The sequence below is a fragment of the Electrona antarctica genome, assembly GCF_951216825.1.
Source record: "Electrona antarctica genome assembly, chromosome: 22".
Lineage (NCBI taxonomy): Eukaryota > Metazoa > Chordata > Actinopteri > Myctophiformes > Myctophidae > Electrona > Electrona antarctica.
The window spans coordinates 26981650-27000742 of NC_136805.1; the positions used below are offsets into that span (position 1 = coordinate 26981650).

The following is a 19093-nucleotide window of genomic DNA, read 5'->3' on the forward strand; positions in this document are numbered from 1 at the left end:
TTTGTACAAATGTTGAAATGTTGACTAAAGCGCAGTAACACATTCATGAACACAAACGTTTGAGAAGTCATTCCTGAATGTACAAGTCCTCAAATCTAAAACAACTGGACCTAACATACTGTATACAAACAATTCCCCTAGTGCCCAACTACCTGAACAGTGAATAATTCTAGTAATCCCATCATCATTACAGTGAACAACATGGTTCTCCATGTGACCTTGCTAAGGTCACTGCTCTTGCTAGTGGTGTGGCCGTCCAGCTCAGCCACTCCGCCACTGAAGAAACCAAAGGGAAACTTCCAATTAGGCTGAGGTACGCCCCTGGGGGCTTCTGGTAAAACCGTAGTATCAGCAAACCTCACCTCAGTGGTCAGAACCAGAGGGGATGCAATGGAACACTGAAAATAAAGGTTGAATGATATCAATATATTAGGACTTGCATGAAAGAACAAAATACATTCCATATTCTACTGGCCTTAATAGAGAATATTTGAATATCAAAGGGTATTCCACCCAAATAGATAATTCAGATAATCCTTCATAAGAAACGGACAAATTAAACCATTCACCATCGTATATTAGCATTGTATTAAACCAATCTGGGAACCCATGGGTAAAAAGGGAAAAACAGCACCCTCTTTTGGAAATTGTATAAGTCAACAGTCTGTCTCAAGAGACTAGCATTAAACAAATATAATATATAAATGATATAAGCAGCATGTACATATTTTAGATCATTGTAGCTAAACCATTCATGGGGAAAATAAATAAATACTATTCAAAATACATATACTCATTCCTAAAGGACAATTGGCATTTTACTCAGCAGGAGTGGAAATGTGTGTGCCAGGTGCCTACCTTGACCGTATGACAGTGGAAAAGGTATTTGGCCCCCAGAATGTAATTCTGGGGTAAGTTCTGCAGACCCATTCGAGCCCACAGCACTTGAACAGAGAGGGAGCGAGGAAGGAGGCAGCCTGACTCGCATGTGTCCTGAGAGAGGGAACATGTAAGAAAAGCAATATTTGTACAGTGATTCTCAACCTTTTTAATCTGTGTTTTTCTTTTTTGAGAATGTACAAACAGGTCCATTTGGTTGCATTTCATACACTCTTCTGGGGAGCCCCTGGTACCTCTCCAGGACCCCTGGGCATCCCCAGATACCATGTTGAGAACCATAATTAGTATATAGTATATAGTATGTATAGACCTTTACTAATTATATACTGTAAGACATGGTTATAAGTCATTATCAGGAAAGCAGGTCTTATCAATTAAAATATATTGTGCAATTAATTTGCACTGCATTAGTCAAATAAATCCTGAGATATTGTAGTGCAATGTTGGATCTCAGACTGTGAATCTACCAAACAATTAATACTTTAACATTTTGCATTTCAAAATACTACTGCTGTGCCATACACTACCTGCGAGCTGACGGTGCACTGCTGACTGATAACTTGTGTCCATTCTGGCTGGGCTCCTGAGTTCATGGCCATCAGCTCAGGAGTGGCCTGTCCCTGGAGAATGCCATAGACCCGGGATCGCAGCTCAGAACAGTTATTGGATGGGGAACTTACATGGGACACAAGAGAAAGACATAATATAGAAATGAGGGAAAAAAAGTCAAAATGTACAATGGTGCAGCGACACCATTTGACCTACTCGAAACTATACAACATACCTTAAACCAGTGGTTCTAAACCATTTTCATGTGAAGGACATTTGGCCACAGACGTCCACCATTTGAGAAAATGTTGTGCCATTAGAAGGTTTGTCTAGCCTGGCTCCAGCCCTGAATCGCTAGCCACGCCCATTAAGAAAATGTGTTCTGGCGATTCAGAATAATAATGAAGTGAAACGTAGTGTCAGCTAAGGTTTTTCCACATTTGTCATTTTTCTAAAATACCTGATCTACAACACATTGTGATGCGATGTGTTATGAACTGGTTATGTATATGATATGATATTTTTGAATAGCAAAAGTATAAAGTTGTCCTCATTTTTCTGGGGACTATGACTATGGACTATGCCTTAAACAGTCTAGTTTTAGAATGTTTACTAATTTGCAATTTCATCACCAATTTGACTCTGTCAGACTGCAAAGAACATCTTTAAACCTCGTATAAGAACAGGACATGACTGCCATTGCTGCATTTCAAACTGAAATAAACCGACAGGACTCTTGACAAAGGGAATGCTGGACAGTGCTGCTGCCTCACCTGAAGGTACAGCCAGTGACAGTGTTGTGCGTGAAGAGGATGGGGACTCGAGTGCTGGGATCATGGGAGCACTCTCCTCCCTGTAACATCCCAAGAACAGTAAGCTGATGCTTTGTCAAGGAACGAGGACAGTGCTAGACGGTCGAATAAGAAGCCACCTTTATTACAGCAATCCCAATGAAAGAAAAAAAAACTCCCACGCACGAGAACCCTGATGAAGGTCTAACAGACCGAAATGTTATGTTCCCACTCATTTACTGCTCGATTAATTTCGACCCGTTCTCCCCTTGCCACGTCTTTTTAGAGCAAGCTCTTATTTTGAAGATCAAAAACGTACAGTCCGTGAACCATGCAGAAGTAAAAACGACTATGTAAAGTGAGCCGCAATCTTATTTTAATTGACCCGAAACATACATTTTGTAACCCCGACCGGCGGTTTAGTTATGAGCCGTGAATAAAGCTTTGTTTTGATCAAAAAAGTGAGGGGCGCTAATATATTAAAGTCTAACTCATGTTGATTAGGTGATGTAATGGTGATATAAAACAAACGGTGCCAACACAAACATTAAATGCCATTAACAATAAAGAGATAATATGTAAATCTTCCCTTCAATGTCAATGGCGTTATGGCGTTTTTAAAACAAACATTGAACTAAAAACAAACAGAGCCCCTCAAAAATTTAGTTAACATTGAAGTGGACTTTTTAAATTCTAGTTCATTTCCTGTTTATCGATCACCTAGCAACCCAGGCCTATTCAATACGGTGGTGAAGAGGGCGATCTAACTTAATCAATAAAAACCCCAAAAAGGTTGTAAAAGGCATCTTAGTAACAAAGTAACAAAGACCCATCATTAATGCCCTTCCTTTATTCCCCAAATAATAGAAGCATAAACAAATGCTGCAACCTTACCCACCTTGAACGAACATATGCTGTGTAAAACGGGCTAACGTTTTCAGACTGGTGGAAATTCTTGCTTGCTTCACAATCACATTGGTTTCACATTGTGAACTTGTGAATCAATACCGCCCCCATCTGGCAGAGTCAGATTAGGACATTCTAGGTTCATTCCCATCTTTTCATGCAGGTTTCCACATTGATAAACAAATATATAAATGTGGTGTCTGAGGCAAGGATACTGGCTGGATAGCTTCACCAACCCGAACAATGACAGGAGACCCCACTTTAAATCCAACTGGACCGACCCCAACGGTTGGTCTTGGTGGACCGAGGCGGGGTGTGGCTAACTGCAGGAGAGAAATGATATCGGTTTAACACAAAATATCAAATATCTTTGAATATATTGATATTAAGGCCACAGATTTGAATAAATCCCGAAAGGTCAGAGAATGTGCAGGTGTGACATAACTACCTGGAACTGCACAGTGTGCGTCTGTGACAGCACTTGATTCACAGCGACATCTGCTAGGACCATGTTGACTGTTGCATTTGTGATTTCACCGCTCCCTGTGTATCGTATAACAAACTGCACCTGAACAAATGTGAAGGAAAGGTTTTTAAAAAGTTTAAAGCTTCCTGATCGAACATAAAGACAACATCTACATTGGTTTATGTGGACAGTCAATAAATGCACTAATCTTGTTTTTGCCCAATTGAGACTGTGGCACATCAACCATTTGTCTTTTAGTGTTTTGGTTATTTTTGCTCTCCAATTGTCCTGAAAGACCAGAGCCTACTGTATGTCCAAGTCCATTTTCTGTCCACGTGATGGACAACCTGAATCTGAGACGCGAGCAGTCTTTGGATGGCAGCAGTGCACCCTATTCTATATGACAATACTGATATCTATTCATTCTAAAGATAAATTAGTTCATGCAAGCTGTTTGGGGATATGTGTACATTTATGCAAATAATGCAACTTTAATTGACAAGCAATGACAAACAAAGCTACTGTAGGCCAATACTTTCAATAAACAATCACAATGATCAGGAGTTATCCTTCATTACATACAGTTTATAGGTTAACCAGTAAGACGAGGGCAAGAAGCGACCTGAAACAACAGGTCTGGGAAGGCCCATATATGGACCTTTTTTGGGGCATTTTCAGGCCGGGTGGGGCGTAAAAAGTGTGCTAATTACTAGTAGGGCCCAAGTAGGGCCTTCATTTTTGGGCCTGTTGAGAACTCTAGTGTTCGCCGGGCCGGGTGCGGCTGCGCTAATGACGGGCCCGTCTAGAGTTTTGAATGGACAAGTATCAGTCAAAAGGGAGACATCGAAGAGGAAGGACGGGGTGGGGAACATATGGAATGTCAGAACAGGTCGGCTACATATATGGAGATCTAATGGTTTGATGAGGTCAGATCAACATAGTGTCAGTGAGGCCAGATGTAGAGTTGCTGGCCGGCTCCATATATGCAGATCTAGGTGAAGATCCAGTCTTCTCCATGTATGGCTATGCAGGGTTTGATGAGGTCAGTGTTGTGATCTTCATATGTGGAGGCCATATATGGAGCATGTCACGAAGTGTGACTGACGGACTGACATGAGGCATGACTGACTGACTGACATGAAATGCAGGTTTTCATAGTAAACTGCAACCTACAGTCACAATAAATATGCCATATGCAAATGTATCCACTGCACTGGATCCTTGTACTAACCTTTGACACGACATTCAGACAGGAATCATTTTGTAGTCTTGGTGCAGGCCATTTATACTGTGGAGAAACTTGTATCTGAAACCAAACAAACAAGTTTGTTCAGCTAGCATGCACAATGGCATGTCATAATAAAAACCCATATTCATTTAAGCAGAATAAAATATACTCGTTTTTTCAGAGCACTACAGGGCTGAGCCATATTGCAACTAACGCAGGGTGACAAAGGCTGAATCCTCGGTTGAATTCAAAGAAATAAAAGCCAATGAAATGTTTTTAGCATCTGCAATAATGATTCTCTTACCAGCAAATCTGTTACTTCTGCTGTCTCTGGTACTGGGAGCTGCAAAGAAAACATGAACTGGTTACCATTTGTGCTTTTGCATGTGCAGCACTGAATGGCTTGCATTACAGCACGTACTGAAGGCAGAATAACCTACATGACAGCATGTACGTACCGTATGTAGAATTGCATGCATCAAAATAAATCCTGAAGACCAGAAGGCCGAAACATGTCCGTGCTGCTGCGGCACATTGAATGCATTTTAAAAGACTATTTCCGTGACTACTGCTGTTCTTTTGATGTACTTAATTGTTTGGAATCTACATCTGACAGTGATCAAAGTTTCCTTTAGTTGAGCACACTGAGCCTGCATGTGACAGCATGTACATTCTATGGCAGCCTGTACTGTAGGCAGAATGACAAGTATGGCAGCAAGTGGAAACACTGACCTTGATGAGGTTTAGGTCAGAGAAATAGGATTGTGCACTGAGGCTGGGGTCTGAGACACAGGACTGTGGCGTTACCACTCGGGTACAAGACAGGGACGCAGTCCTCATGAACTCTGGAGGCATGAGAGGGATGGGGGAGGAACATTTATAAAGCAGAGTGCATCATGAGTGTATTTAATCCTGATATTGCTATATCAAATGTAATAATGCATTCACTTCACACTATGGCAGTTACAAAAGCTACAAACGATAGCCAAGCGTTGGCATGCACTCTGTCATCGTGTCGCTGTTAAAAGTGTTGTCATTAACACTTAAAGTCATTAAGTGTACGTCAATAACATGATTATGATTGACACTGCTGTTTTGTAACGTTTGTAGCAGGTGTTAATAGCTACAAGCGCATCCGTTTTTCATGTTGCAGAGTTGAAAATAAAATTAGTGTGTTGCTTATGCATTAGTCAATGAAGTTACTCAGACGTATTTATACTTGGCTCAGACATGCATCCAGTGTCCATTGCAACGGTGTGAGCCACTGGGAATTTCAGGAGGTATAAGCCTAGAGGCTCACAGTCTGTGTGAGACGTTCCAACTTACGTCAATGAGCCAAGACGTCAGTCAGGGGTTGACTTACACTTAACATGTATAAATTAGGCTTTAGTTTATAAGAACATCATCAAGGTAAGATAAGCTGTAAGCCTACTTGCAGGGTTGCGGTTGACACAGGATGAAGATGCCACTCCTGGAGATGGCTGACGAAGAAGACCCCACACAGAGGACTTGTTGAAATAAGTTAGGATGACATCATCAGCCTAAAACAGAGCATAACATGGCATCATAATTATATGAACTCCTCAAAATGTAACTTTAGTCGATTATTTCTCCCCTTCAATAATACCAATTGGTATTGTATTTTATATTGTTATTGTTGATTAGTCAGCTTTACAACAAGGTATAACTTGTAAGGATCAGGGAGCGCCCCCAAAGCATTTGCCAAAATCTCCCAATATGCTTGTGTTGGTATTCGCTCTTGTTTTGTGTGACCTGGCATGTGTGTGTGCCAGTTAAAGTTGTGTGACTGGAACCTGAGTATGGGTTCTGCAACTTTGACAGAGATCTGTCTGTGGTACCGTTGTGCAAATCTCCGGAAATCTCTGGAAGAAAGCCTATGGTTGCTCAGTGAAGCAAGGGTGAGGAACCGGTCTTCTTGGGGTGTTTTCCTGGGATGGCCACTTCCCACGGTCTGTCCTTGACTTCACCAGTCTCACAGAACATTTACAAACCTAAATTTGGAAATGGTACGAGGGCTGCCACCAAATAATTATGCCACTCTGTGTAACAGAACTGCTTCCACTTTGCACGGGCCTTATCCTGCTGGGACAAACGTGTCATCATTCCATGGTGGCAGTGTTACTGGTTGGACCATAGACAACACGACATACCTGCCACCAGGTCGCTTAAATATATCCTGGTCTAGATCAGGGGCCATTTGAAAATCTCGAAAGCGTTTGCGGTCCACCCATTTTTTCTATGTGAGCACCTGATCATTCTGCTTTTATTTGGGGCCCAGAGGTTGACAATCACTGTTCTAACTGCCTCTCTCACCCTGTAGAAAGGTCTGGTGTGGAGGGCAGTGGTTATAGGTGGTGGTGAGAAATGGTAGGAGTCCCCTATCGCTGGATACTCAGATAGGGCAGGAAGAGTCTGTGGTACTGTAACATTTCCTGTGGGAACATACAAGTTGGGAGAAAAGGCAGATCTTTGTTTCAAATTAAGTAACATAGGGACATGACATTGAAATTGTGGTTAGTATCAGGCTTTATATCACGGCTTTCCACCAGTAGTGTTTACTGTACTGTACCTTGATTTGCGCCACATTTTGAGCTTGCATATAAGCGTACACTGTGATACCGGTGAAGTCAGGCATTAATTTACGGAAAGAAAAAAAAAAGTTTAAATATGGAGCCAAGCGGTTTGCTTCGAAGATGGCAAAAAATGAAATATGCCACTAAGCATCTCACAGGGAGTGTAATGCATCACTGATAGTTATCTCAATCCATTTGATAATGCTACAATGGTAGGACCTCTCATCAACTACTGGATCTTCTGTATAAACATTTGTTTATGGCCCTGAATTTTTTTCAGGGCCACCTACATCCCTCAAAGATAATACTGTCTATGATATATCATATTGTTTGCCAATACATTAATCTAATAAACAGAAAACACTACCATAACAATGATGTAGCGTGTTTTGCTCATCCCAGATAGGATTTACTTGTTTTTCATAGTGTGATACTGATACTGAATTTTAATACTGTGATAAATTGTACATTTTAATAATTTTATACAATTTGTAATGTGTGCTACCTTTTCATTAATCTAAATATATATTCTATTGTCAAATCGTGCTCGCTGGGGCTTGCAGGTACCCATATATACTTTTTGTTATGGGCCCCTAAAACTCTTGGGCCAGCACTGACCGCAATTTGCAACTCTAGATTTTTTATAATGGGATGAATCTAGAGTTGCAATACCCTCCATTGACTCCACATTCATCCAATTTGCGTTTGCGATCTGCTTGTATTAAACTACGTTAAACTCACCAACATTGCAGCTCTAGGCCAAGCTTGAATTATCCTCTTTCAATCTGTTGAGCTTTTGTTTCATAAAAATCCACCGTATACATGTTATGAGCTACTTTCTGTCAAGAAATTCTCTGCAGGTGAGTGTTGGAGTTTGGAAGCACTCGTTTTTATTAACGGGTCGCGCTGCTGCCTCCTGCATTATGTGCAAATTCGAAACAGGTGGTACGCTGGACCTTTCAGTGACTTACGACGGGTGCTTCCAAACTCCAACACTTAGAAAAAGAATCACCTGCAGAGAATTTCTGGACAGAAAGTAGCTCATAACATGTCTACGGTGGATTTTTATGAAACAAAAGCTCGGCCTAGAGCTGCAATGTTGGTGAGTTTAACGTTGTTTAATACAAGCAGATCGCAAACGCAAATTGGTTGAATGGGGAGTCAATGGAGGGTATTGCAAATCTAGATTCATCCCATTATAAAAAATCTAGAGTTGCAAATTGCGGCTAGGCCAGCACAGGGCAAGAAGAGAAGACTTACCTTCAGGTCGAACACAGAACAAGGAGTCGGTGACAGTAATGAGAGAGTCATCCACATTGGCTTTGAACATCAGCCACTTGTCAACGCAAACTCCTGATCTGCAACACAATAGTTCTTTTTAATGCTTCATGCTAAAAGGACTGTGTGCAGTGGATTTTAACACACCAAAGGCTACTTACATGGCTTCCTCTGGACAATCAGTGAAGACAGACCTCAAGTCAGCAATATTGCAATCTTTTACATCACAACAGCAACCGATGTCACAGAAGTCTGGGGTCAAATCGCAGAGGCACACTAAAAGAACATACAGTACATCGCCCATGTTAGTCAGCGGGTAGCACAGCTAAAGTTGGCGCTCTGCTGTCTCTTACTTACTCTCACTCTCAGTTCTAACTGATTCTCTGTCCCATCTTATACATCTCTAATATGTGGGTGTCACCTTGTTCCTGTGTGTGTGTGTGTGTGTGTGTGTGTGTGTGTGTGTGTGTGTGTGTGTGTGTGTGTGTGTGTGTGTGTGTGTGTTGGCCCTTAAGGCTCTGTTGCCTCTCAGTCAACAAGTTACCACAGGTGGTCTATGTTGAAAGCATTCTTGGGTGGTAAAAGTCACTGTCCAATATATATGACAGGATGAACTCAAAGATGTTGCAAACTGACTATCTTAAAGTGTCCCTCGGCTTATTTAGTAACTTGCTATCCTAGATGAACTCTTCACTCACTCACTCTTCATGTGACCTCCTCTAGGCTGAAGTGTTATGTGTACAATTATGACATATGTTGAGAGGCATAAGCTATCAAAATATACATCACCTACAAGGTAAACAGAGCACAGTGCCATTGGCACAAAAATCAAAACAATACTAGAGCAGCGACTTTCTAAGCTTTTCATTTTAAGGACCCCCGGTTTACGATGTATTAGGCCATGGAGCCCCCATAACTAAGAGTGTACAAACATTTGGTTCCATTTGTGCACTCTCAGAGATAAGCATGGCCTTCATTTGGCTGGGGACCCTATGGAACCCACCAATGAACCCCTGGGGTCCCCAGACCCCACTTTGAGAACAACTACTGAGTATGTGCATCAGAATGTTATCATGCTTTACCCTCTGTCATCACCACAGGTTTTGCAGTGGCCGTAGATGGAGCTGCAGAACTCTGCACCATAGTGGGAACAAGTGATGGAATCGGGTTTGTGCTTGTGGTGGAATCAGCCTCCTGGGTTACCATCTCAGTGGTCCCGGTGGCTTCAAAGACCTCCTGTTGTTCTGTAGCCCACCATGGAAAGGAGGTTGTGGAGCTGGACGTTTCACCATCTGCCAGGCTGTTGTAGGTGGTCGGAGGAGATCCTGAAGTCAACTCAGGATCAGTGCCCGCACCACCCAAACGTCCATACAAGACCATAAAAAGAAGCACCGAACACCACAAACAGCAGGCATTCATCTCGTCCAAAGGCGCCTATGTGCAGTGCTGAGGTAGCCTGATTATCAGACTGAAGCTTTGTGATGCTTTCGCGGGGTCTATGGTCTGGATCCAAGGCAAGCTAGTGCTCACTGCTGAGGCTCCGCCCGCTCTGATCTGGTCTAGACAACTGTGCCAGGCCCTGCACCACTTTGCCTGGATTGGAGCTCTCTGGGGGGGACGTTATGCTAGCTAACTAACGCGTTAGCTCCAACATTCTTGCCAATATCATGTTCAAAATTGTTGTAATGCACTTGAGCCAGGGTAATGAGCGAACAGGTATTTTAAATAGTTTCATCTAAGAAATGGCTCACATCATTGTAATGTGCAAATGTGCTGTAGTTGTAGCTGTTGTTAGCCTGTTAGCTGTTGAGAAGAGAGCGTTGCCAAGGAAGCTACTGCACTCATAATCCGTTTCCATGGTTCTAAATTACCGTAAATATTGGAGAATTGGGGGAGTACATAATTATAAATGAGTGAAAGTACAATTATTAGTAAATATGCATATTTATATTATTATTACCTATTTCTAGAGGTAATAAGGTTCGTAAACCAAGATGAGCATGGAAATAAGACCTTTCTTCTTCTTTTTATCCTTTTGTACATAAAGTAGTTCTGCTTTTTAAAATACTCAATACTAAAAGTAAAACCCAATAATCATATAAATAACTAGCCCCATATGTGCCCTCTCCCTACGCTCATTCTGTAGCGAAACAGAATGAGCGTAGGGAGAGGGCACATATGGGGCTAATAAATAACCGGAGAAGGAACACAGCAGCATGCATGGAATACCCTCCAGCCACAGGCCGTGGCATTTTTACCATATAGCCTACTTACTAAGCCATGCCTTCCAAACTCGTCCTCAGATATGGTAGCCTGGCTAATAAGCCAGACTAATATCACACAACACTGTCGCTGGTAGGCAACTTTTTTTTGCCAACGGCTGATTCGGTCTGGTTTATTAACCAGGCTACAGATATGGCCCTTTTAAACCATGTGGCTCTGTATGGTATGCTAATAAACCAAACGGTAATTTGAAACAAGGAGCACCTGCTGATGCTGGCCTAAAAGCTCACCTGGGCTGGTTACATATGCATTCTTATATTAAACATAAAAAGTAAAGCAAGCCTATTCGTTTCTAAGAGCTAAACACATTATTTCTACCATCACACTGCAGAGGCATAGGCCTACGTGTAATTCTTTATGGTGTCATCCACAGTTAATTAAACAGTTTTGTATTGAGTAATTATCCAATCTGTTAATACATCAATCAATCAATGCTGATGATTGAATGATTTTCTCTCTCCAGTGATTTGGCTTTGGTGAGAGAGGGATTTAAGCAAATTGGGCTTATAACCCGTTATCTAAACCTTGCCTGATATCATTCTCCACCGCCTTCTCATCAAAATCCTCATCTCTGTCACAAATGTGACGCAACCAATTGTCCAAAAGGAATGTTTTTAATTAGCCAAAGGGGGTGAAAACTAGGAATGTATATCATCTTTATTTCAGACAGTAGTCCGGCCATATCACATAAAATCAACTACAAAAAACAAAAAGACAAACAACATGGGAAAAGGATAAGAGCGAGCAATTAATACAATACAACAGTAGTGCATATAAAACGTACAGACCTACCTAATCAGCAGCAGGCTGCTGAGCCAGTGCTTACGCAGCCTGGACGTGACCCGGTAACAGCTTTTCACAGGGTTCGTTAGTGCCACTATGATGCTGTTACAAGACACCTCCAGACGTTGCATAAAATTGTACATAAGTTTTCTTAACAAAGCATCAAGTGTGGGCACACCAACAGAAGTAAACAACTGGCTGGCACTGTGCCACCTAGGAACATGTAGCAGTAACCTCATGGCATCATTATATGCCACTCTGTCACTCTGAGCCGTTGCATGTTTTTTATTCTGTACGAGGACCATAGATGGGCTGTGTACAGAGGGGTGACATACGATCTAAACAGGGCACATTTTACGTCTACTGAGCACATAGAACATTTTCTTAAAAGCATATTGGCCTGAGCATATATTTGGATGTCGCTGTCGCTGGATGTCACTGTCATCCCTGAGATCCTCAGAGAGGATATGTCCAAGGTATTTTAATTCCTTGGACACAGCTAGAGTGGCATCTGAGAGACAGAATGCTGGAAAGGTGGATTTCCTGTCCTCTCTAGATCGAACAACCATAATACAATTTTTTTGGCATTATAAGTAATATCATGCTCTTTGCCATACTGTGAGCATATTTTCAATAACTGTTGTAACCCTGCAGTATATGGGCTAAGTATAACCAGATCATCTGCGTACATGAGATGATTAATAACACTTTCCCCAACAATACAACCTGTTTTACAAGCATTTAACTGCCTTGATAGGTCATCCATATAAACATTAAATAGAAACGGGGATAGAATCCCACCTTGACGGACCCCATTGCCCACGTGAAATGGGATGGAGACAGCATTATCCCATTTTACCTGGAAGGTTTGCTGGGCATACCAATAAATAAGAATTCTGACTATGTATTTGGGGACACTTCTAGCTATTAGTTTCCTGAATGTGTTGTGATCTGTTTACTTTTCCGAAAATAGAGGTGTGAAGTGAGACACTTTCAGTTTTTGCCATTTTTAAATCGAATAAGTTAATTTTATATTATGAAGTTAATCGTTTTACTGAATTCCATGCTCAATCTGAGATTCTCATTGAGAGAGTTGATTGAATATTCTTCTTCAGACCCCCAAAAAAGCAACAAAATGTCAATGTCATAACCATTTGATGTTCTCATAAAAAGGATTAGCTGGTTCATTAGCGTATGAACTTGTCTTAGTTCTTTTTTTATGATTCATGCTAAAAGGACTGTGCAGTGAGTGGATTTTAACACACCAAAGGCTACTTACATGGCTTCCTCTGGGCATCCAGTGTGAAGACAGACCTGTTAGCTGTTGAGAGGAGATTGTCAGGGAATATTATCAAAATAATGTCAAATCATGGGAATACATTTCTTACCAATAATTTTCTTCGCCAATGTGTTTGTAAAGGTGTCTACTAACATATCCCACATTGGTTTCTATTCAACCACCCTAGGGGTATTTTTGACAGCTGCTGAAAGTTGGGGTAGGCTATATCATTTCATTTTTATTTAGTGTATCACAGTACATCATATCAGATAAGAATTAATTTATATGTCATAATTGATACACCCTTCAACACCCATTGGCGAAAAGGAGCAGGAAGAAGAATACATTCTTATAAATACCTGCCCCCTTTTCACTTAGTACTTAATGATTGGCGCATACAAATCCAACAAAACAAAACAAAACAAGCAAGCAATACTTAATAATTGGCGCATACAAATCCAACAAAACAAAAAAAACAAAAAAATATATATCAACAACCATTATAAGGCAAAAATGTTCTAAATTTCATTATGCTGTAAGTAGCATGTGACATCTCAAACTAGGGGTTTTTCATGATTCTGAATCCATTCCAAGCATTAGTTTTGCACGGGAAAAAAAACACTCCTTGGGCTAAAACCGACCGTCCTCACAAATGTGATGAGGTCAGCACATTTAGGCACATTTGGGCAAGTAGCTATGGCCAAACTAGGGGGTCTATGGCCAAACTAGGGGTGGGATATGTTAGTAGACACCTTTACAAACACATTGGTGAAGAAAATTCTTGGTAAGAAATGTATTCCCAGATTGTATTAATATCCTCTGACTAAGAGCAAAAGCTTTGTGTTGCCAAGGAAGCTGCTGCAGTCAATGCCGTCAAGTACATCATTATAACTGAGTGCAAAGTTTATTATTATTATTACTAGACCTGTCCGTGCCCGTTGGCCACCGGCATACTTGGGAATGATGCAACTTGGGAAACTAATAATATCCGTTGTCATAGCACCCGTTTTAGCTATCTGTCTGTGTCCCTTTAGTGCCCATACTGTACATGGAGATCTCACCCGTTTTAGCTACCAGTATCTGTCTGTGTCCCTTTTGTGCCCATATGTAATGGAGATCTCTGTAGTATGCAGCGGTGGCCGAACGGATAGCGGCGCGGTCTAGATACCGGAAGGTTCCCAGTTCGAACCAGCCGTCCGACACGTTAAAATTACCACCGCTGAAATGCCCTTGAACAAGGCATCAACCACTACGATGAAATGTGTTCTATGAGCAGGGCCTGGCTGGAAACAAGTTCTTGAGCTTAGCCCAGATACCCTGGGTAAATATAGATTTCATTTCATTTCATTTCATGCAATACCCGTTGTCATAGCACCCATTTTAACTGTCTGTCTGTGTCCCACATGGAGATCTGTGTATTTGCCTGTGTGCCTGTGTCTGAAGAGTGCAAACTCACTGTGAAAAGTGGACTGGTTAAGTAATCAATTGGCAGGCTGGGGTTGCCATGGCAATCAATTGGCTGAGGCAGAGGCTGGCAATCGCACAGGTGAGAGGAGTTGGCCTCATTAGGCCCACTGGCAGAGCCTGACCAGAGCATTTTGTGGTGTTTGTGGACAACAGTGTATGCCACCGACTCGAGGCCGGGCACTGCACTCCCTGTGGGGGTGTGAAACGTGTGTGTCGAATTTGAAGTCGGTGGGCAAACGGTTCTCGAGTTACGTGCATTACAACCGTACACACACACAGAGAGACGTGGTGCATTTATAGTAGGATTATTATTATTAATTATTATTATTATTTATATTATTATTTATATTATTATTTATATTATTCAAACTCAAACTCCAGAACAGCGGGGGAAGACGTCCCACTTAAGTTTTAAGTTTGTTTGTAGTGTGGTGCTGATGCTGGGCAGTCTATGATGCTGGGCCCATAGAGTAATAAAAGGGGCCCCGTCAAGGCAGCAAATATAAGACTTCCGGGTTGTGTGCTAGCAAATATAAGGACTTAAGAATAAGACCTCGTAATTCATTTCGTTTTTGTTTACTTTAGCGGATACTTTTATTCTGAAGAGCTCGGCCACCGGAAGTCTTATATTTGCTACCTTATATTTGCTGCCTTGACACTGGCCTAATGGGCCGAGAGAGAAAAAAGTAAAGCAACGCTAAGATGTTGCTAAGAGCTAAACACATTATTTCTGCTATCACTGAGCGAGTTAACGCGGGTGCGGTAGAAATAATAGAAATAATAGAGAAATATGAAGAGGAACTTCGCCTGGCAAAGGAGGAGATCGACAGACAACGCCAACTATTGACCACAGCTGTTCCACAACAAACACCACTCAAAGGTATTATGGGGTCATCCCTATGTTCCCCAGGTTCTATGTTCCCCACTTACCTAGAGTTTAGGGTTAGCGTTAGGTTTCTGGTTTAAAGACTTCAGTGTTTTGTACTATATATAGTATTGTATACAATTGTATGTACAAGTACAGAACAAAGAATGTTTGTTTTTGCCATCTGGAAAGCATGGTGACGCAATATAGGTGAGGTTACTACGATATCACAGCCATTCCCTGTATATTCCACACAAGTTGACACAACACAAACAGCACTGCACTCACCATGTTTTATATATTGGCTCCACAGTACACAACACTCAATGTTATCTCCTTTTTCACACAACACTGAACACTCACAGGGTATAATGCTCAGGTATGTTTATGTATTATGCCGGTGTTTGTGTCTCCCAGATGACTTACTTTATGGTTAATCATACTAACTGAATTAATCTTTTCATTTAAAAAGATTTTAGAATAATCAAGACCAACAACGCAATGTGAATCTGATATATATGATATAAATATTTTTACCTGACTTTTCTTGTATGAAGTATAAAACATCTAATGAAGCTAGCTAATGAATTTAGTCGATTATGAAAAAATCAATTTGTTGATCTTAAACCACTCGTGACCCATCTCTATTTCTTGATTTGTATAATTAATCGATACTTTGTTGCAATCCTAGAAAATGGTTTCTAACTATATATTCCATTATTTGCACTTTCCCCATAAAGGGCCATTGTCTCGAGTAGCTGTTTCAACATTTTCTCTCTTTCTTCTAGATGTACAACGTTGTGAGTTCCAGCTCTCGGTATGTGAAGAGGAGATTCCCCCTCTACAGCTTCACAGAGATGAAGTCAAAGAGGAGTCTGACAGCAGTGACTCCCAGTACACAGTGTATCCTGTTTCTATTGCAAGCATCCGGTTTGAAGAGCTCACTGAGTGCCAACAAACGGGCAGGGAAGACAACCTGGCTGACAACATGCCTGTTTGTCATGAGGCAGAGGAGCCAGGAGGGTCAGAAGAGGCTCACTGTAGTTTTTCCCAGATAGATGTAGATCAGATGAGAGAATATGAAGAACCAAAGTCGTCCAGTCCAGGACAGGCTGTAGCCAACGTGATGATGGATAATCCAGAGATCCAACAGGAAGAGGAGGAAAAGGAGATGTCCAGTTCCAGTAATATTGATGACAAGGGTAGTAAGAATACCCAGGATGATGCTGAAGACTACACGATGAGTTCAACCTCAAATTCAAGTTTCAAAAATGTGTCCATACCTCTCCACTGCATCCAGTTGATGCAAAACAGTGGTGGAGATTGCATGCCAAGCAGCCCAGCCCAGCAGATGAAAGAAACAACTCAAGAGGCATTAAATGCAACCGAAAGACGTCCCCTGTTCTCTCCACACATGCTTGTAGCTCCGAGTCAAGACGGCAGAGACGATCAGGGTGGACAACAATCTCATCAAAACCAGTATAATTGCCTTGTCTGTGAGAAAGGCTTCAAGCATTGCACAAGCATGGAAAGGCACATGAAGAGAACACATAAAAACCATGGCTGTCAGAAAGGGTCCAAGCATCGCAGAAGCATGGCTTGTACATGGATAGATCAGATGAGAGAAGTAGAAACAAAGTCCAGTGCAGGAGAGGATGCAGCCAACATGATGGATAATCCAGAGATCCAGCAGGAAGAGGAGGATGTGTCCAGTTCCAGTAATATTGATAAGTGTAGTAAGAATACCCAGGATGATACTGAAGACCACACAAGGAGTTCAAACTCAAGTCCACGTTTCAAAAATCTGTCCATACCTCTCCACCGCATCCTGTTGATGGAGAACAGCGGTGGAGATTGCATGCCAAGCAGCCGAGCCCAGCAGATGAGAGACAGAAGCATGAACAGAGAAGATCCAAAGTCCAGTCCAGGAAACATGATGGATAATCCAGAGATCCAGCAGAAAGAGGGGATGTCCAGTTCCAGTAATATTGATGATAAATGTAGTCAGAATACCCAGGCTGATGCTGAAGATCACGTAATGAGTTCAACCCAACACACTGAGAAGCCACATCAAAGCCAGTATTCTTGCCATGTCTGTGATAAAGAGTTCAAGTATTCCCACAGCATGAAAAGGCACATGAAGAACAAACACCGTCACGCTCAAAAGAGTCAAAACCAGTATTATTGCCATGTCTGTGGGGATGGGTTCGAGTTTCACAGTAACATGAAAAGGCACGTTAAGAGGCATCGTCGTCAGCCGGCTCCGAAACCAGTTTTATTGAGAAGTCACATGAGACTGAGAGGCAAATGAGCACATACCTAAAAGTTATATTTTTGGTAAGTTTGCTACACAGAAAAATGACTTTGAAAAACATGAAACTTCATAGAAATCATACAAGTTGTTTGGTCTGCTGAAAATGTTTTGACCAGCATGGACGTCAGCGATATCGCATGATTTGGCACATGGACAAAAATGTGTTTTTACACAAAAGTTTGTGTACACATTTATGTATGTACATTTATTTGAGTACTGCCCAAAATAATAGAGTGCACCCTGCTTATAGAGCGTTGCAGTCCCGCCCCCTTTCAGGAAATGAATCCCAATGCATTTTTCCCATTTAGACATTTCAAAATGTATTTATTTAAAGACCTTTTAAGCAAATAATTACAAAGAAGAAAAAGTGTTGTAACCTGCTGTTTTTTTTCTACTTTCTAATTCTGTTTGGCCCAAAACATTGTTTATTGTCATGATTTGTCATGACAAGAGTTGGCTGTGTCCGCGGTGTAAACGTCTTTAAATAAATACTTTCTGAAAATGAACAGGGATTTCTTTTCCGGGTCTCTCGAGGGGGCGGGACTGTGACGCTCTATAGTGTACATGGTATGAGCATATTGTATTTAGTTCTGTGTAATGCACCTACCTCTTTAGTTGTGCTTAAATACAAAAAAATAATTTCAGTAGTAACAGTACATATTGGTCTGTCTGCTTCCTTTGATACATACATAGTCAAAGTATAACACTATGTATAGCTGACATTAATTTTCTTTTAATCTTTTTTTCCTCCCAATTTGATTTCCATTTGAACCATTTAATTTATAAGTGTACAGTATTTCACACATTGAAGTGTTTGAGTTCGCCGTTCCTTAATAAGTCAAAGTTGTTCAAACATGTGGTCTACAACAGGAGAATGCATTATGGAAGCTTAAATTGTAGTAAAATGCTCTTGTCAAGGGGCTTAGCCAAATACATTGCACATTTTTTTATTTTAACATGAGTCATCAGTATGAACAATGTTGATCCCATCATAAATAAAAACAAAGATTCAAAGAAATCGTGATCTGATCAATGATATTGAAGTATTAATTAACCGCACATTAGGGGCTTGTGAAATGTATCACACATCTCTAGCCAAGACTATTTGCTGCACCCCATTCGACTGGTATGTATTGAATCGGCGAAATCATCCTTTATCAGCATGTTTGAATGGTGCCAAAAAACTTGAACATAAGACGAAATACAATTAAAGAAATAAATGTGCCAGTAGCTTGTATATACAATCTAATACAGACAACACATTGTTTTGATATGACTTGCAAACTAACTTCTGGAGAACTCAATCTACCTTTGCAGAACACAATAAAAAAAAAAAAGCATGTGCAATGTTTCTTTTATATATTCAAAAATACATTTAGGTCTTACAGAA

At 41.1% G+C, this 19093-nt stretch overlaps 2 protein-coding genes across 2 annotated transcripts; one reads left to right on the forward strand and one right to left on the reverse strand.

Annotated features, from left to right (window-relative positions):
- Positions 1 to 128: 128 nt before the first annotated feature.
- On the reverse strand, positions 129 to 11240 carry LOC306915809 (tectonic-3-like). Its single transcript, XM_079493442.1, has 15 exons — positions 11226 to 11240; positions 9795 to 10037; positions 8874 to 8988; positions 8695 to 8792; positions 7175 to 7293; positions 6273 to 6381; positions 5573 to 5685; positions 5145 to 5183; positions 4844 to 4918; positions 3595 to 3714; positions 3362 to 3469; positions 2223 to 2326; positions 1428 to 1575; positions 859 to 993; positions 129 to 398 (listed from the first exon to the last, which is right to left on the reverse strand). Exons 2-15 carry the CDS (start codon positions 9916 to 9918, stop codon positions 138 to 140), a joined length of 1668 nt encoding a protein of 555 aa, XP_079349568.1. The 5' UTR covers positions 9919 to 10037; positions 11226 to 11240; the 3' UTR covers positions 129 to 137.
- Positions 11241 to 15156: 3916 nt separating this feature from the next.
- On the forward strand, positions 15157 to 18198 carry LOC306914677 (uncharacterized protein). Its single transcript, XM_079491827.1, has 2 exons — positions 15157 to 15404; positions 16178 to 18198. The coding sequence occupies exons 1-2, from the start codon at positions 15227 to 15229 to the stop codon at positions 17698 to 17700; spliced, it is 1701 nt and encodes a 566-aa protein (XP_079347953.1). The 5' UTR covers positions 15157 to 15226; the 3' UTR covers positions 17701 to 18198.
- Positions 18199 to 19093: the final 895 nt, after the last annotated feature.